Here is a 20,912-nt window from a genome sequence, read left to right on the forward strand (position 1 = left end):
TAATTCTCCCTCTGTACAAATCACTCGTCAGACCACACTTGGAGTATTGTGTGCAATTTTGGACGACGGTGCTCAAGAAAGACATTACTGAACTTGAAAGGGTTCAAAGGCGGGCTACTAAAATGATAAATGGAGTTGGTTCACTACAATACCCAGAAAGGTTATCAAAATTAGGTCTATTTACTCTAGAAAAGAGAAGACTTAGGGGAGACTTAATATATATGTACAAGTATATGAGAGGGCAATACTGAGATCTCTCCAATGAACTGTTTGTACCAAGGACTGTGACAAGAACAAGGGGGCATTCTCTTCGTTTGGAGGAAAGACAATTTCTGCACCAGCATAGAAGAGGGTTCTTCACAGTAAGAGCAGTGAGGCTCTGGAATTCTCTTCCTGAGGAAGTGGTGATGGCAACTCAGTGAATGAATTTAAGAAAGGAATGGATGCTTTTCTTGTGACAAATAACAGAATATTATAGGTAGATGGTTGACCCAGCTTTGGGAAAGGAAGTTTTTTCCCTATGGAGAAAATTGGCTTCTACTATGTGGGTTTTTTGCCTTCCCCAGGATCAACAATGCAGAACAGCTGCACTAAAAATAGGCTGAACTAGATGGACATAAGGTCTTCCTTCAGCCTTCAAAACTATGTTACTACATTTGCCATAATACCTCCGCTTTGAAGAGGGAACAGAGATTCACCCAAAAGCATTTATGATGCATGGGTGACAAGGAACTATTATGGTGCCATGTCGGTAGGGATAGTGAAGATTAATGCCTAGACGGTTTAACATGGTCTCCCTGCAGTGAGCCCTGGGCGGGGCAGCCCTCTGTTTAAACTCCTGAATCTCTGCCTCTCACGGCCAGCTGTAAGTACGTCATTATCAGGTCTACATCTCTGTGCTTTGCTCCAGTTCTAGTGGTGAATCCCGATTCAGACCATCAGTTTACGGACTTTTCTGTGCCTTAATTACACCTTCTGGCTATGACCTAGCTACTTGACTTTACTACCAACCTGATCCATCAATCAATAAGAGCTTGGGTTTAATCCTGATAGCAAGTTCAAATTCCAAAACACGGGTTAATAGGTAAAGGCCAGGGCTCAAAGCCTGTCCATAGGAGCACTATTTATATTTGACAGGCGAACACTTTACTGTGAGACCGTGTAGTTTTAGAGTTAAAGCTAATCATAGTACCGACCTACTATACCTACTGCTCTATATAAGGCAGATACTATATATTCAGCTGTGTGGAAACACGTGCAGAAAAAACAGAGGGGCTGAGCTAGATGACGTTGGTTACAGCTGCCTGCTACGATGAATTTCTTAGGTGATGTGATTCATTTGTTCACAGGATGTTGACGACTGACCTCCCAACTACACATAAGAGCAGGTACTATACTCGTGGTCAGACGGAACGTGACAACCGGCTATAACGAAAGGTTCAAAATGCATGGATGGAATTAATCTAGCTGAAACTTTACACAACTAAAATATGGTTAATGAGTTACTAGGGTATATATATGAAAAAAAATACATGACGACAACCATGATCTAGCCTGAGATACAGATATTGGTAACTGGTTACATTAGCAACCTTCACAGTTATTTTACAATTTAACTCTATGGGTATAAAAAGGGTTTGTACCACTATATTAGAAAAAGCAAGCACTAACCGACAGACGTACTAAGCATATTATCACACAACTGAAAAGACTTTTGCTTAACTGTAAATAACTTTTTTCCCTTTATAGAGCCCAACATTTGAAGCTTTTACTTGCCTTTTGAGTAATGTTGGTGCGAGGCTCTACTACCTGGTAATATATGCGATCCCCCCACCCAGGACAGACATATGCTATAATGTATCCCAATACATATACTAAGATACTATATAAATGAGTCCCACAAAAGGGCAGATGGTAGACCGCTTACTTTCCACAACTGGTACTGTAACATTTTGCTGCATAGTACCAATGTAGAGGTTAATGTGGTACGCTGATACAATGCTTAAGATGTTCATGATACTAGGCTCTCTGCTTCACAGCATAAAAGACACAATCTGATTTACTTTTTCACACTTCAGTGCTGCTGAAAATGCTATAAAATCTTAACCATGTCACCAACGACTATTCACAATACCTTTAACCTTTAATATGCATTAAAAGATAGCACCAATGAAAGCAAAGCCAAATCAATAAGCTCCATAATCGGATCTTCTGTATCCAAGAAGATTCCATCAAGTCAAGGCTGTAGCTTAAATTAAGCACAAAATGAACTCTTAACTTCAGCAATTCATAATGCACAGAGCTGGAAAAGTTTTTCAATTTCAACTTTCAGTAATGCTGTGTAATCTGTAAGGGAGGAGTGGGGGAAAGATCAGTGTAGCACTCGGCACGGTCACTGGGCTGTATGGCGCACATTACAGGTGGCGAGCTAGGACAATACTCAGTGATCAGCGTAAAAACGCTACATTAAAGATTCATTAAACTGCAGTAAATGCATTACACTTCAGAAGGGTGGTTATATTCACACTATACAGTGGGGGGGGGGTTTCTCATCAGAAATGTGCACACAGTACAGCCGAGATCTAATAAGGAAAGCGCTGGAACGAGAGTGTGATGACTATCCGTGGATTTGATGGAAATTACTGTACAAGTGGTGCTGCTGAAAACCCCACCAATGGTCTACACTTAAAAAGGACCGATCCTGGAAATACTGCAATTCCTCCATCTAATCAATCACAAGGCAAATACAGTTCTGAATACATTAAAGAATTATCCAATGTGAAACCCCTCTATAGGTATATATGGTCATTGCAGAGAGAGGAAGCCCTTCTCAATAGCCAGAGCTGCAGCAGATCCTGCCCTAGAAAACTTGGTAACATGTTCCTCTTGTGTGATTGGCTGCTTGAAACTTCTCCAGGTGATAACAGATGACCGGCAAGATTTAAAAAGACTGGACCAATCGTAATCAGCGTCAGTGTCTTTATCTATAGTTCAAGTTAATCAAATTAGATATACTCTTAAGGCCCGGTCTCACATAGCAAGATCGCTGATGCGTCACCGATTTTGTGACGCAACAGTGATCTCGCTACATGTGACACATATCGGCGACTGGCTCCCCCGCTCGATATCACTGATCGTGCTCAAATGTCCTGGGCCATTTTTTCATCATCGGCGTCCCGCTGGCCAGCATGCATCGCTGTGTTTGATGCCGACGAGCGACCTCGTTGGCGACGCAGAACTCAGGGACGCAGGCTGGAATCGTTCAGAATAGCTGCTGTGTGAAAACGCACCAGCGATCCTTACCAGGTCGCATCATTGTCGGGATCGTTGCTGCGTCGTTGAAGAGATCTGCCTGTTTGGCAGCTTACTAGCGACCATGTAGCGACGCACAAGCGATCCCTACCAGGTCGTATCATTGTCGGGATCGCTGGTGCGCCACTATGTGAAACGGGACTCTTAACCTGGAAGACAATGCAGAAGGAGCAGCTGGCCTGCCCAACTTCTTCTATAGTGTTTTCCAAGTAAGTCCAGAAAGGAAATTTCAAATATCACCAATGCTTTTCTTTCAACATCCTGACATTAATAAGGGTTTATCCACTGCTTGGATAACCCCTTCCGAATGCCCATATTTTCCACCTGTCAAATAATTACACTTTACTCTGTGCTGTTCAAGCAGTGTTGTTACTGGCTCTCCAGCGGTTCACGTGACATTCTGATGTCATGCAATACCTGTGGCCAATCAGTGCTGGCTTCACTTCCCTCTCTTACAGACGTAACTGACATCTGAAGAAAGTGATAGGCAGCCGCAGCTCTCGCTTCCCCTGGATGTCTTGATTTGCCAGGAAGGAAAAGTAAAGCAAGCGCAGATTGATCACAAGGATTGTGTGGCAAGGGATGACACGGAAGAACCAGTGCTGAAATCACTGGAACGGCACCACTACCGGATGTGAAGTGTTATGATTTTACAGGGAACAAAGGGTTTCAAAAGGTATTTTTTCTGAGTAGTGGGCAACCTCTTTAAGACAAAATAACTCTAAAAAATACACAATTGGAGAAAATGTCTCATCAATTTCACCCTTGACAATTTTAAGTCAAGGGAGAACATTGGTGCTTGAATGTTTGTGAAACCTCCAGAATTATCCATATTTTTGCATACATTTGACCTAAAACTACATCAGATTTTCACACAAGTCCTAAAAGTAGATAAAGAGAACCAAATCAAACAAAATGTCAAAAACACTAGTATTGCATGCTCGTGAAGCCTTAATTCAACAAAATTTCACATAGATGTCATAGAAGCCAACTTCCAGAGAATATGCACGATCAGTTGGGAATCCGATGCACAAAGACTTCCTTACCTTCTCTACCACAACAGGTTTCACTGGTTTTTCAGACTCCCTCTCCTTTTTCTTCTCTTCCCTTTTCTTCTCCTTTTCTTTCTAGCAACAGAGAAATTAAACACAATTAGGCATTTTACTTTTTAAATATGAAAAACAAACACCTTAAATAGGTTCTCCAAGTATGTAAAAAAAAAAAAAGGCATCGGTCACACAATTCAAACTGTGTAGCTAAAAGTTATAGCACAGCCAGTGAGGTAGGTGCCGATCAGTAGGTTCCCAAACCTTAAGTGTATATAACAAATACTGGGCACACTCGTAAGTCGCAGGTGAGAAGATATTTTAATACATACAGTAGCCACTAGGTACCTAGTGTTATATACAATTCAAACTGTAGCCTGTCCTATTCATGGGCCAGAACTGAGCTCCCAATAACAGTGTCTCAGTTGTCAAAGCGCTATATCGTAAGCACATATACCTCTGTTAGACGAGAAAAAAGGGATGTGAAAGGAGAGGAAAAAATATATTCTCCTCAGCTAACTGAGCACATATAGACTTTAGAAAAAAATCCTTTGTAGTTGTTAGATTTCTTCTGATCTCTCAGCCCTTCACCAGTATGTGTGCTCACAATACCGCTCCTCTGTCAGTTGAGACATAGGCAATTGTGTTTCTCAGACTAAAACCTGTGCTGAGATCATTAGTATGGAGTACCACTTGAATTACATGATGGGGACCATTTTATTACATTTTTGGAGAACTCCTTTAATACGTCTTAAAAAATGTGAGCACTTTTTTATTTCTTTTTTGGTTTTAAAGTTGCTTTTTTTTTTATTTGATGCAGTCAATTAGTGGTTATGTGCTATACTTCATGGAGCAGGACACTAATTGGCGGCAGTGAGCATATTTTACTTATTTATTTTACTCACTTATATAGCGCCATTAATTCCACAGCGCTTTACAGACATTATTGGCACGGTCCCCATTGGGGCTCCCAATCTGCATTCCCCATCAGTATGTCTTTGGTGTGTGGGAGGAAACCCACACAAACATGGGGAGAACATACAAACTCCTTGCAGATGTTGTCCTTGGTGGGATTTGAACCCAGGGCCCCAGCGCTGCAAGGCTGCAGTGCTAACCACTGAGCCACCGTACTGCACATGCTGGCATCATGTCAACAAAACTGACAGGTACCATCAGCATATCTGTGCTGGATTAGTCAGGGACTGAAGAGATTGAGGTTTTAGGAGTGATTTTACAATAGGTCAGAAAACCTGATTGAGGTAAAATATGCAAAAGATTTACCATAGATTAATCTTCTAGTTCATTAAAGGCAGCCAGTAATACAAACATTTGGTTTTTTTTTACACATTTCCAGAGTTTGGTAGAGGTGTAGTCACTGCTTAAATGATTATACGTATATAAATATATACATATGCTACGGTAGGTTCTAAGTGAGAACCATAGCCCATCATCTTCACATATCGTCCAATATGACGATTGATTCATGCTGCCCGATCCAAGGGCAGCAGCATCTATTAGGCACTGGCTGCATGATTTCAGCCACGGAATGTTGAGCTATACGAGAAAAACATTTTAAAAACTGCGGATCGAGCCACGAGGGAAACTAGTAGGACAGACTGGTTTCTCAGCTGCTCCTCAAACTGGAGTGACAGGTCTTTCCCTTTGTAAAGCTCACAGGGAGAGATCTATCAATCCAGGGCAGCGGGCAGGCAGAAACTACTGAGGACCAGCCTGTCCAACAAGCCTTCATTAGGTTCAGTCTCGGGCATTTTATGAAGCCCATTTGCAAAAATATATTGTTTAGTTCAATTTTTATGTGGTCGTAAGCCAGTGGAGAGCGGCTCAGAAAAAGAATGTTAAAAACCTTTCAGCAGAACGAGCTTACTGACAGATCCTCAGATAACTCATTCTGCAGCCCACAATGGACAGTGCAACACAGAGGCTAGAGAGAAAAAAAAAAATGCAAAAAATGTAATGCTACCAAACGGTAAAATATATTTTTTTACCCTAAGATAAATAGGCAAAAAAAAAAAAAAAATATATATATATATATATATATATATATATATATATATATATATATATATATATATATATATATATATATATATATATATATATATATATATATATATATATATAGTACCCAAAAACATATCCGTATATATTTCACACAGTCAGTAATTTGTAATGGGTGTAATAACCCAAAAATGTTACAGAAATAGCTGAACACTTGCTGCATCACGGCCACCTGCAAAACTCATTTCCACTGGTGGCATGTGAGACTTAGCAGCCCATCTCCAATCCGCAGACGGCACTTATAAATATTCCAGATTAGGTATTTGATGCTGAAACACAGTACTCGTGTCACATACTGTCTCCCAACATGGATGACTGGTGACAGAAGCTGCCTTTCAGCACAAACCCACTGAGAATTCGCTCTGGCGGAGCTCAAGAGTAGTCGAGAATTCAGGCACTTCAAGGGAATCAAACAGAACAAGGACAAGAACATTACAGATCCGGAGAGAGTCCTGGTGCCAGGAAGGATAACAAACAGCCTGTATAGAAGCTGGCTTCACCTAGGGTTTAACCCTCCGACGAGAGACAGGAATACTAATGTTCTAGTCCTGATGTGTTGGGGGGTCCACACGCCCATCTGGGTTACACGTTCATCAGAAGAATTTGTCTTCACTTGTCCTCATTATGACAACCAGAACTTCTTTTCATAGTAATAATAAAATAGCTGTTTAAGAATTTTTTTTTCAGATCTCATTAAAAACCACCATTTATGGGATTTATGGGTATATACAGGCTAGATTAGATTCATTTTTATACAAGTGTTGCAAAATTATATTCTAGCAGATTTATGGTGTATGATTCAGTGTTTGGTTTTTCAATATCTTTTATTAGGGTATGTGCACACGTTGCGGATTCTGCTGCGGATTTCACTAAATCCGCAGGTAAAATGACCTGAGTTTTACCTGCGGATTTAATGCAGATATTCTGCAGTTTTTGTGGGGATTTCACCTGCGTTTTTACACCTGCTGATTCCTAAAATGGAGCAGGTGTAAAAACGCTGCGGATCTGCACAAAGAGTTGACATGCTGTGGATTCAAACCCGCAGAAAAATCCGCATGTGCACAGCGTTTTTTATTTTTCATAGAATAAAATGGTACTGTACACCGCAGGAGAATCTGCTGCGGATCCACAGGGCCAAGTCCGCTGCGGCAGAACCCGCAACGTGTGCACAGACCCTTATAGTTTAGAATTTGAATAAATATCTATAACTCTCTCTATTCTATCTGATCTCGCTCTCCTTATACTTGGAAATTATTAATGCTTTAAAAAGAATGTCAGCATAAAATGACTGTTCAAACCAAGCACAGCACCCAGACGGGGCACAGCCTTCATAAATATCGTACCTTTAGAGTTTTAATCTGTTTATTGAAATATGCTATTGAGGCGATTGGCGAGCCCTGAGCAGTTCGATGCGCTCTTCCTAGTCACTTTTCATCCATCTTCGAACTCCCCCAGTTAATTGACTGACAGCTCTGGTTTTACAGGAGCCAGAGAAGGGTGGAGAGATTAGGTGGAAGGTGTACTGGACTGCTCGGCCCATAATGCAAAACACCTCATTGGAATATTTGAAAAAAAGAATAATTTATGACAAATGTTAAAATGAATTTGCACACCAAGGTCACTTTTATTAGGGTGATGTCCCCCTACAAGGTGCTGTGCTTGGCTTTAACATTCATTTGGTAATATTGGCCTATAATATGGCACTCGTCTATTGAAAGTCTATATGAGATGTACATTTAGATATTTACATAAGGACACATTATATAAGCAATAGAGATGTAATAACATAACCAAGCTGGCAGAGAACGCGGTTTCGGAAAATGATACCTCCAATTTGCTTTTGTCGGCAGCAGCTTGCAGAGGAGGAGAGGATGCCGAAGGCTGCACAGCATCAGAAGAGGACGTCTGTACAGAGCAGATGAAAGGCAGAAGAAGAGAAGCAAGACAGATGATCAGAATTAGTAAACGGCAAGGCAACATATGATCTCATTTTCTCACTAGGTATAGAGCACCTGGAAGAGAGAGACAAGGAAGCGCTTACAGCTGTGTATATTATTATCCTCACCCATATACAATGAGATATTGCATTTCCTGGAGTGCTCAATATATTATAAAAGAGAGGGACAAGAGCAAAGATAGAAATGAGATAGAAAAACGGTGAGAAGCTCAATGCAAATGTAATGCTGGATAGAAGTGGTGAGAAGATGCTCTTCATCCAGGAGCCCAAGTCATCCAATACACGGGCATGTAAGGAGAGCGGCTCAGCTCAAATATCGATTTCAGTGGAGAAGTTCCATCTTAAGCACGACATAGCCCACTGTACAGGCATAAAAGTAATATGGAAAAAGCCCTAGAAGACTGCCACATACTGTCCTCTAACCACTGTAGAACATGGCTTCTCAATCATCATTTACTAGGCTCTCAAATGCCAGAACACGATACTTGGGCATCACCATCTCTCACAGTCCATTCCGTAATCTTTAAAATTATTTAAATTTCTCTTGCAATTTATCTTCCATATCCAGTAGACTATTGGATTGGATATTAGGCACAAACAACCCCCCCCACCCCGTAAAATGCAAATGCCAACAATTAATGATCAAGACCTCTCTCAGTCTCGCATAAGGCAGTAAGCAAGTAAATCACACATTCTGCATTGCCTTACTGTAGTCTCCGCAATTTCTTCCTTGCTCCAGGAATATGTCTGCACAACACATTAAAACTTCCATACCACTAAGCTTGGTTTGTTGCCGCTCTAGGGGTGCCCATTCATATTATACCCTACATGTTGCCTAGACTTTCATGTCAGAGTGATAAGACTGGTAGGTCCATACAGAGGATCACTAACGAAGAGCTCAACTACAAAACTCATACCCCTATAGAACAGACAGGGAAACAGGAGCTGTTCCCAACAGAATGAAGCCCTGCTTATGTGCCCATAAAGGAAGAGCCCGCCTCTACTTGGGACAGGGAACATTAGAATTGGCAGAAATTGAGGTGGGTATGTTGCCAAACCAGTTATCAGTGCAGACTGAAAAAAGTCTGTGCATAATAACCACTTTTGTCAAAACAGTCTCACCAGCTGTATTTTACCAATTACTGGGGGGTACCACAGCAGTGAGACCACCTACCTCACAGTTTGGGAAGCTTTGGTACAGCATCCGGTAAACAGACATGTCCTTTCTTTCCAATCCATGCATTACAGAGGGAGCCACTTGTTCCGTCAGTAAGAAGGCTACACTACACATGAATGGTATTGTTTGTGGGCGAGCAGTAAATGAAACACTTTCACTATATTATCATGAAAAAACTCCGAACTGTGCAGTGATCAACCACTTTGGCACAGAGCAGGGTGGCTGCACATGATGTATCTATGGGCTAAGTATTTCTTACAGTTATCCGGCAGAGCAGCGAGCAGAGACCTGATCACACATATGAGCTTAACATGAACACTGGCTGGAATGATAAATCAATGTAGAAGCCTTTTCCCCTGCAGTACCAGAGTGCATAACCTCATTCCGAACGTTGTTCTTCACGAATTACCCAGAGGTATAAGGTGGAATGGTTATATAGGAACAGAACCCATTTACAGACAAAAATAGGTTTCATCTAAAAGCATTCATTCTTTGTGATTTCTGCATGTGCTGTTGATCACTTTAATGGAACCATTATCCCCCCCATGCTCCCTTTCCTGCTAAAAATGCAACCGAGAAATGTTCTCACACTGAGCACTAAATCTCCTCGGTAGTAAACCTGAAATCTCCGTGCTCCCCTACAATGTCAATAAGCCAACTTTGAAAATGGAAAGCCTAAAGCGCACCACTGAGCTCAGGTTAAGACATTCGGGGAGGATAAAAAAAAAGTTTAGCACAGTATGTAACTGGAAATTGTATTCTATACAAGTTAAGGAATTTCACTTGGGTCCAATCATATACTAAAATAGAAGAAATTGACCTACATTTAACAAAAAGTAGCTAAAAAACATTAACCTACTAGACTTTGTCATGCTTGGAAAATGGACAGTACTAATCTGGAATATAATTTATTCTTGTAATTCATAGACTGCAGGATTTTATGCCATTTATTACGGCACCAACATTAAATATTTAAAGGCAATCGGTCAGTAGGATCAGCCATCTTAAGCCTTCTACATGGGCATGTAGGTCATGGGAAGCTGAATAACGTGATGCCTTGTGATCGGATGTCTTATTAATAAAAACCTGTATTTCTCTGGAATATCCAAATGAGCTATTAAGATCTATGGGTCAGACATAGATCTCCCCGAGAATAAGCCTCTTGAGCAGGGGTCTCAAACTCAGCTGCATATATTAGCCCCCATAAAGAAAAAAATTTGAATTTGGGGGGCCGCTTCCTTGAAGGACAATGTGACATTTTTAACAATACCACTTTTTTTTCCCTATACATTTTTGATGTGGTGACAACAAATGTGCACTCATTTCCCCATATTGTAGTCATGTCCCCATATCCAGGTCCCCATATTGTAGTTATATCCCCATCCAGGTCTTCATATTGTCATTAATTCCCTAGGTTTTTGAGGAGGAAAACAGACAAAAACTGAAGCAAAAACGTGGTCAATTCTGTACCAGTATGCATGGCGACCATCCCCATCCCGGCACGCATGCCCCCCCCCCCCCTCTTTTCCATCCCGGCATGCATGGGCCCCCACCCTCTTCCCCATCCCGGTATGCATGGCCCCCCTCTTCCCCATCCCGGTATGCATGGCCCCCCTCTTCCCCATCCCGGTATGCATGGCCCCCCTCCTCCCCATACCGGTATGCATGTCTCCCTCATCCCTATCGTGGTATGCATGGCCCCTTTATCACCATCCTGGCATGCATGGTCCCTTCTTCCCCATCCTGGTATGCATGGCTCCCTCATTTCTATATTGGTATGCATGGCCTCCTTATCCCTATCATGGTACGCATAGCTCCCTCGTTCCTATATTGGTATGCATGGTGTCTTCATCACTATCCTGGTATGCATGGTCCCCTTCATTCTTATCCTGGTACGCATGTAGCCCCTTAATCTCTATCCTGGTATGCATGGCCCCCTCATACCTATCCTGGTATGCATGACCCCCTTTTTCCTATACTGTATGCATAACCCCCTTTTTCCTATACTGATATGCATGGTCCCTTTTTTTCCTATCCTTGTATGCATGGCCCCAATCAGAAAAACATTAAAAAAAAAAATTATCCTTGCCTTCCCTGTGCTCCCTTGCAGCGTCTTGTTCGGATGCCTGCAGCTGATTTATGCTTGTAAGCAGCGCTGCAGTTACGTCTTGTGCTGCTTACAAGCAGAGGACAGCTGCCGAAATACTCACTGCTCTCCCCGCTTGGACTATAGGAGTGGAGTGCAGTAGTGAATATTGATTGATCTCTAATAGTGGGCACAGTAGCCAGCTTCCAGACAATCCCAAGTGCCCGCTACTGAAGGGAAAATTCACTGCTCTCCACCCCTATAGGCGTGGAGAGCAGAGAATATTAATTCTCTTTCGTAGCAGGCACACATGATCTCCTGGCCTTTGCAGGAAGCCGGCAGCTGCGCTTACTGTCCCGTTCTTAAAGAAATGAATGTTCACTGGAAAGTCGTGAATATTCATTTCTCTTTCGCAGCGGGCACAGGGGTTAGCCACGGCAGCCAGCTCCTGACTTCTGTGACCCGCAGCTCTGCCCCTTCCCCATAGTAGGTACATAATTTCAATGGAATGTGCATCCTTAGACGCACATTCAGCTGAAATAAAACACTGCCATCGGCGGATTCCCTGAACCAGGTAGGGATGCCAAGGGGTCTACAGTGCCTGAGGGCCGCATGAAGCAGCCTCAGGAGCTGCGTGTTTGAGACCCTTGCTCTAGAGATTATTTCTGCATGGCCACCTCATCCCCATCCTGGTCTGCATGGCCGCCTCAACCCCATCCTGGTCTGCATGGTCACCACATTCCTATCCTGGTATGCATGGCTCCTCATCCATATCCTGGTATGCTTGGCCACCATCAGAAAAAAAAAAAAATAAATAAAATAAACCATCCTACTTACCGCCCATGAGCTCCCTTGCAGCATCTTTTTCCAGGTTGCCAGCAGCTGCAGTGCTCGGGCGAACACATGTGTCGGTTACTTAAGGGAACGAATACTCACTTCCCTCCACGCCCAAGGGATTGGAGAAGTGTGAATATTCATTCCTCTTAGGTAGCGGGCACATGTGATCGCTCAGCCGCTGCTGAAAGCTGGTGGCTGTGGCTGACACTGCACGCGTTATTAGAGAAATGAATATTCACTGCCAGCGCAGTGAATATTAATTTCTGGGTCGCCCTCCCAGGGCTGCGGGGTACTCTGTACCGGGCCCGTGTCAGCGGGATGTGTCACAGCAGTGGTGACCCGGTCCGTGGCCCTGGGCGCCCAAATCAATGGGGGAATGTAAATGGTGGTATGTAGTTAATGGAATAGTTTGTGACGCCACCTGTGGTGTTCGGCAAGTAGGATGTTAGGCCGACGCTGCTGCAGATCCTCTGGGGCTGGTGGTGTGTTGCAGCCTAGATGGTGTAGCTCCCCACAGGTGAAGCTGTAGCCCCAGGGCAGCGTGGATGCAATGGAAGAGGAGAGGTGCAGGCGGTGTGGAGAATGGTACCCAGCTGTAGCAGTGCTGAATGTGTTAGCGCACAAATGAATGGAGGACACCGGGGCTTGTAGTTCCAAAGCTTTTCTCACAGTCCGTTGTACACACACAGGTGCCTGCCTCCGGGCCGTGTCCTCCGGGTCAGAGACTCAATCAACCTCCGAGCAAGTTAGGATTCTCCCCTCCAACATTCCGCCAACATGTACCTTTCTGAACGACTCCTCTATAGCGCCTTAAAGTGTGAAGATCTCCTAGTACTGAGTTACACTGGAGTTCCTCCTGACTGATGTTCCCAAGAACTCTACTTGTATGGCAGACAGCTGTAGCCTGCTTCGGGGACTCCCTTCTCCTGAGTCCCGGCTCTCTATCTAATTGCTGTTGTGCCCCAAGTCTTTGATGGGAGTAGTGCATTTACAGCCAACTACTCCACCGGTGTCTGCTGCAGAACCATAAGTGTCCATACAACCTCGGGGACCGGGCCCCAGCCTTGCGCTCAGAACCTATAGGCAGGGTTCCTCTTCTAACCCACGTCCTCTCTGTTCTCTCTACTCCTTCGTTCCGTACTTGTCTTTCTTATGGAAGCTTAGGTTTCAGTTCTACGTCTTTCTCCTTTTCCTTTCCCGTGCCAGCTGGCTCAGATCACTGAGGCAGCTGCAGCACTCCTTCCTCCATCCTTTCTTCCAGGGATCCTCACTCCTGTCTGAGTGACTTCCTACCCAACTGACCTTCTGTCAGACTGACTCTCTCATCCTATACTTTCCCACTCTTTTATGTATCTTAACTCCACCCACCTCCCAGCACGTCCAGTGTTCCAAGCAGGGAACCACCAAAAGGTGCTCTGCTACCCTCTGAGCAAGGAGCCGCAATGTGGTTGTGCAGAACTACCCTGTTGTGTGGGGTGCGAGTGTTGGAGTGTGGAAAGGAGCTCCCACCTTACCTGGATAGTGGGGCACTACACCTTAGGAGAAGGTGCAGTACCTCTGTGGCGCCACATTTCTCTTTAGCAGTGGGCACAGGCTTTAGCGGCAGCAGCCGGCTCCTGCCTCCTGTGACCTGCTGCTCCCACTCCCCCTTCATCTTCTGGGACCCTCACTCGACTATAAGCCGAGGAGGGTATTTTTTAGCACGAAAAAAAATGTGCTGAAAAAATTGGCTTATACTTGAGTACATACGGTAATTTATTTTTACTTATTTAAAAGCCTTAGGCTTAACTTGGCGACTTGCTGTATTTTCTTACTGCTGGGTATTTGCTCCATGTTTTTATCACAGGTTATTTAATGACTGACCATTTACTCTCAAGATCTACATGTCTCACACTGGAAATGCTCCCTTTCATTGCAAATAAGGTGTGGATGCAGATTCTAGAGAGATCAATGTCCCATTCTTAAGGGCCTGTCACACTAAGCGATATCGCTAGCAATATCGCTATAATTTGTGACGTTATAGTGATATTGCTAGCGACATCGCTGTGTCTGATACTTACCTACGACCCGCTCCCCCGCTGGTTATCGCTGATCGCGCGAGAACGTCCAAGACCGTTTCTCGTCGTCAGCTTCCTGCAGTGCTTCCTGTGGAGAGACGAGCGTGGAGACGGGCGGGAGGACGCAGGATCGCCTAGTGTGACAGGCAAGTAGCGACCCCCGTCCCCAGCGATGTCGCTGGTGAGATCTGTCTGTGTGGCAGCTCACTAGCGACCACTTAGCGATGTACCAGCGATCCTGACCGTGTCATATTGCTGGTCGGGATCGCTGGTACATCTCTGTGTGTGACAGTACCCTTAGATCTTAACAGCTCATTTACATAAGAAAAGCACGGATATTTCTGGAATAAAACATCAGATCACCGATATCAAGGCTTCATTTTATTCAACATTCCATGACCTGCACGCCCATATAGACGAATTAGGAGGGTTGATTGTACAGATTCCCTTTAAATTTTTGACCCTTTGATAAATGAAAAAAAAAAAAGGGAAAATGACAAATCCTCCCCCCCCACTTTGTATTTCAGTATGCAACTTGGTATAGCCAAAATGTACAGTTTTACGTAATGTTGTAATTCTCTAGTGTAACAATACATTTGTGCCCTTTATCTGGCATCTGACAAAATTTGCAGCCCCCACACATAGGTGGAGACTTCTAATCACTTGGCACACGGCAAATTTTACGGTAAGTGTAACAGTAGATAGGGTCAGGGCCGCACTATAGTAGCTGTCAGATTTGATTGATATTGTCCTATTGTTAGCTAATGCTCTTGCAGTTTCAGCATTGGCCCAAGAATAGCCTAACGCCAATGTAAGATTATGTGACGTGATGCTAACATGGGGAGGCTTTTTTATTGGCACGTATTGATGGACTAAAGGCTGGGTTGGCTTCTTTAACACAAAAGAAGTGATGGGCTGAAAACCGGAGTGCCTGACCAAGGGACTGTGTAAATGATGTATAGCGGGTTACTTGAGCATTCTTGGAATTTATAGCAGAGTTACGATAGCTCACAGTTTACGGCAGTGACTTTAACGGAGAATTGGCAACAAATGACAATTGAACAAATTTATCACATCTAACTACAGGACTTTAATGGTGTTATTCACTACTCCACAACCCAAGCCAAATCAGCTCAGGACCCCAATTAAAATGTAAACAGTTGATATTCCCCTCCTACAGGGGTGTCACTCCAGCGATGTCAGTGCTGATGTGAACGTAAGACATGAGAGGTTGCGTCATGTTTCAGTTGCTGCCAACGAGAGTCTGCTCCTTAGCTCCACCGTTTACCATTTCATCAAATGTTCGCCTTGAGGGCATATTAATAGCTGCAGCCTCTATTAAGTCACATCACTCTCCGGGAACAGTGGTGTCCGGGAACAGTGGTGACATTACTGCACCACTGCAGGAGGGGATTATAACTCTATTTTAATTGAGGTCCTGAACTGATAAGGTTGGGGTTGTGCAGTGGTGGGCATCCCGTTAACAAGAGCCTGTCACCAGGTCAAAAGTGGCCAGTTTTTGCTGGTATTTAATCATTCCTTTCAGTAATCAGAGTTTTCTTCAATCCACCATCAAGCTCTGCATATACGAGTCTGGAATAAAAGCAAAAACTGGAGTCTAAAACACTGGCATGAGATTTATGCCTCAGAGCCATGACCCTGCTGCAATCTTGGAAATACATTGGGCAGATTGCTCAAGATCTAGCAATGGATAAAACAAGCAGAGAGTTATGCAGCCCTCAAATGATTCATCTGCCTCTCTTTGCTAAGGGGTTAAAAAGTAAATGGGCATGTGTACCTTAGGTCAGTTTTAAATTTGGATGAAAAAGCTCTGTAAATTCATGTCATCAGCCTTTGCGCCATGATGTACCGTACTCGTAACCAAAGGACAGAGGGAATTGCTAGTTTGTGCGTTAAACTCTCACTTAAAGGATTATTCCCAAAACAGGACACCATCCACTATTCAATAGATAGACGCTAAAGGGGTGGTCCACTTCCAGAACAACGCCTTCTCGATCTAAATGTTTGGCCCCAATTAACAAAAAAAAAAAAAAAAAAAAAAAAGGGTATAGTCCCCTTCCCGCAGTGTCAGCACTCGATCTCCCCAGGGCTCTCCGTTACATGACACATGCTGGCGCCACTGTACACACCTTCATATTAATTGAACATGAAGAGGAAGTCAGCTTAGCTGATCCCGGACTTCCTCTTCATGTTCGATTGAAAAGAAGAGGGAACAGTGACGCCAGCGCTGATTGCGAGCTTGACACCCCGTGTCATGCAACCGCACAAGAATCACACAGAGTGGCGAACACCGCTGGAAAAGCGCCAGAGGTGAGAATAATTTTTTATTTTATCGGGGCCAAACATTAAGGGTGTCTGCACACGTTGTGGATTCTGCTGCAGAATTTTCCACGCAGATTTATTTAAATCCGCAGATAAATCCGCAGTTCAAAAGACCTGCGGTCTATCTGCGGATTTGCCTGCGGTTTGACATCTGCCATGGAGCAGGTGCGAAACCGCTGCGGAATCCGCACAAAGTAGTGACACGCTGCCGATTTAAATGGTACTGTACACCGCAGCAGAAACTGCTGCAGATCCGGAGGGCCAAATCCGATGCAGACCGCAGCAGAATCCGCAACGTGTGCACACACCCTTAAGATAACAAAGGGGCTGTCCTAGTAGTGGACAACACCCCCTAACTGGCAGATCAAGAAAGTGGAAGGGGTGGGAGGAGGACACTGCTGTGATCCCCAGAGATACCAAGAACAGGACTCTGAAGACATCAGTCTTACATGGAGCAGATTTGCACATCCTCAACCAACATTCCATTCATTGTCTATGGGACTGCCAGAAATAGCCGAGCACTGTACCCTGCTTTCTTCCAAAGGTCGGACCCCGATGATAGGGAATAACTATTTTGGGACTAAATCTTAAATGGTTTTTAATGCACATCTTGAAGTGTTTTTCAAATGATAACCTATAGGACAGCATTTTGACATTATGACCTCAGCAATCAAACATGAATGGGACACCCTGCCTACCATATGCCATTTAGAAAGGTTTTGAGTCCTCTCCTTGAGCACTAGTACTCCTGCACCTATATAGATAGACCCCAGTACAATTTATAAATAAATCTTATCTGCTCTTGTTCAAAAACAGCACGGTTTGTTTTATTATTGGGCAATCCTTTCATGGTAGAAAAAAAAGCACTAACATCATTGGAAGCTATCTACCGCTATAATGGCCGGCACATAGCATGCTGCTGAGCTTTAGTCTGCAGCTTGTGCTTTGCAACTTTCAAACCCAATTAGGTTACTTCACACAACTGTGAAATGCATTTTCTGCTTAGCAGCAGGTTTATGAAATTATACAAAAGTGCTGTAAGATAGTCTCATTAAAATCACTACATAATTGTACACCTACTGTTTTAACTGCTGGGTACGCAAGATTGCCAAATCCCCCAAAATACACTAAACAGCCCATCCATCGCAACTAACTGAATATGTGTCCACAAGCCTCCACTTGTTCTGCGCAAATCAACCTCCAGGTATCCTCGGTAAGAGCGGCTCACAGCGGGATAATCATAACTCCATTTGGTAATCAGAACAAACACCCAGTCATACAATTATAACACACCTCGGGAGCCTCATTAGAATCATAAGCATTTAGTGCCGAGCACACAGCATTACAACTACTCCCCGGAATCACCGGACAGCTTACACTACACTCAGCTTAATTAAAAGCTGGATTTTAATCAGAAGAATTTTTTTCCAGCAATTTTAAGTCTTGTTGAGAAAGTCGAAAGTAAAAAGGGACAAAAATATATAAAATAAAATTATGAATCATGTACAAACAAGTCTAAATCTGGCCTACAGGTATCTCGAAACATAAAAAAGTACAAAATATGCACACAAAAAAATATTCTGGCTAACAAGTGCCCGAAGAAGTCATACTAATCAATATATGCGGTTTCCATTTTAATTGGTTACCATCTTGCTTACACTTTTCCTTGGGTTACGACAAGTACACTTGCATGAGGGTCCTTTGGCGCTACGTTCACATGGCAGTATTTTAGTCAATGTTTCACATCCGGATTTGTAAGCCAAAACAAGGATTGGGTTGAAAATATTGAACGTGTCAACATTGCTTAACAGTAACCAATGAATTGTCTGCAGTGGGCCAGTCTACGATATGGGACATTGATCAGCATTGATCGCAGATTGTGAAGGGTTCATATAAATGACAGCTCCGGCTCTAGTAGACTGCTTTCAGCAAGTGGATGTGCTATTGACCTCGGATTATTCTGCCAAGTTAAAGATGCAATAAATGACTAATATGCATTTTCCACCAGGACATTTGGTCATTGGGCGGCCCGGCAAAAATGTTCAGGCGGCCATCACCCCATATAAAAAGGTTCTAACTACCTCTGTCAGCAGAGACATGGACCCACGTGCTTGGCTTTCTACATTCATTTTAATGGGAATTAAGAAAATGGTTGATCACACTTGCTTGCCAATTTGCCAAGCATCTATAGAAAGAGCCGTGCATGCACGTCACCTCTTCAATGGCCATTCTGAACAGAATGAAGAGTACCTGTATGGGAGTTCTGCATCTAGATGATTCCATAGATATACCATAAATGTTCAAGTTAGGATTAACCCTTAAAAAAGGCGCAGGTGAGCCAATATTACACAGCCTTTTATTTATATAGTGTAATATTTGTGCAGAAAGCGATCAGACGTAGCCGACGGGTGACTACGATGGCACAAAAAAGGCTAAGACACCAACACATTATTTACACTATAAGATCATATTAATGGGAAATTAAATACAGGGTGTCACTGACTTTTGCACTAGTCAGTAAAAATGACTTGGGTGCACTGGAGATCACTATTTGGCTTGAAAACGTTTAGTAAAAATCCCATTTAGAAAATCTATAGACCCTACAAGGCTTTGGTTTGCCGTGCAAACATCCTTGCTTTTCAAAAGAAGAATAACCAAAAAAAAAAAAAATAATGATCTTCTCTTTATATCCCAAAGGAACAACTGTCTCATCTCGTCAACAACGCTGTGCAACTTCAAAGCAGGTCAGGTTTATACATATTAATCAACACCAATCACAAGGCTGGAAGCTGCCAGCTGAACGTGCGCGGTAATAAAAAGGATCTCCGCAGAAATATGCTACAGATGAACACAACGATGGCTGCCAAGCACACATCTACTACAAAAGAGGACCTTTACAAAAAACATTTCCAACCAAAATGAGAGTGGTTAGAAGCAGTGGGGAGGGATCGAAAACCAGCAGTGACAATTAGTACAAGGTTTGGGTTTTTCCATTCCTAAACTTGCCATTTAGGTGGGGACTATTACCATAAATATTTGTCTTATAAGTAAGTTAGCTGCTGTTCTGCAGGTCCTAGGACTAAATATAGCTTCTATTCTATGATACACGGTAAGGCTAGGTTCACATTTGCGGTTGAGTCTGCAGCGTATTGTCCGCAAACGCGTGCAAAAACGCATGCATGTGTTTGCGGACGATAGTCAAGTGCTATTTTCCTGGTGATTTTTTTAATTCACACAAGCCACGCCCAATGGGTGTGTCTTATGTAAATTCTTGCGTACGCTTACGTTTCCACAGCCAGTAATGAGCTTTTTTGTTTACGCACGCCGCAAAAAATGCAACAAGTTGTATTCGGCGCGCCCTGCCACATACCGTGAAAACACGCAACCGCACCCAAATGCACGTCCCTGCATACCCCATGTTAAAGATTGGTACGCAGGACGCATGCGGATGTATGCGCATCAAACGCAGCGGACTAATCCGCAAATGTGAACCCAGCCTTAAAGGGATCCGCAGTTTCCCCAGACCACCCAACCTGCCATGTATTTATTGCTAACATTATACTTTTCTTATTAAGATCATTTTATTATCTTATAGATTTCTTCAGATGCTAAAAATCAATTTTATAACTGCGGTGGCGATATACTAATTAGTGGGCGACTGGTTGTGGGGGCCAATTACTGCACACTGTCAGGCAGAGATCCGGCAGTGACGCTGCTCTTGTAAATCATGGCACTGGCGCCCACTGTGGGCGTGAGTACATGATTAGCGGGATGACATATGAAAAAAAATCAACATGACTATACAAAGTTCTATTAGGTAGGATGTAAGGTGAGCAATAAATACATGGTGGAGGTTTGGGGGGCTGGAGAAGTTGGGAGGTTCCCTGTAATATAATACACTCATACACTTATGTGGCACGCATAGGATATCAACTCTGAGATTAACATGGAAGGGGATTAGTAGGTACTGTACGCTATAGAGGTTATTTGGCCCCAATCTAACAAGTTTATTTTTCAG

General features: G+C 43.3%; 1 protein-coding gene across 3 annotated transcripts in view; it reads right to left on the bottom strand.

Annotated features, from left to right (window-relative positions):
* Positions 1–20,912, bottom strand: part of SMAP1 (small ArfGAP 1) — a 341,686-nt gene that overhangs the window by 153,995 nt on the left and 166,779 nt on the right. Inside the window, exons 5-6 of one of the 3 annotated variants that reach the window (XM_073569371.1) lie at positions 8,265–8,342; positions 4,359–4,439 (exon numbers count right to left, since the gene is read on the bottom strand). The exons of 1 other annotated variant lie outside the window; for it this stretch is intronic. In XM_073569371.1, the coding sequence (XP_073425472.1) occupies positions 4,359–4,439; positions 8,265–8,342 (159 nt within the window). The remainder of the gene's footprint in view (positions 1–4,358; positions 4,440–8,264; positions 8,343–20,912) is intronic. One more of the 3 variants, XM_073569372.1, reaches the window with a different exon arrangement.

Source organism: Dendrobates tinctorius, unplaced genomic scaffold (genome assembly GCF_039654945.1).
Source record: "Dendrobates tinctorius isolate UK_male_01 unplaced genomic scaffold, ASM3965494v1 ptg000024l, whole genome shotgun sequence".
Lineage (NCBI taxonomy): Eukaryota > Metazoa > Chordata > Amphibia > Anura > Dendrobatidae > Dendrobates > Dendrobates tinctorius.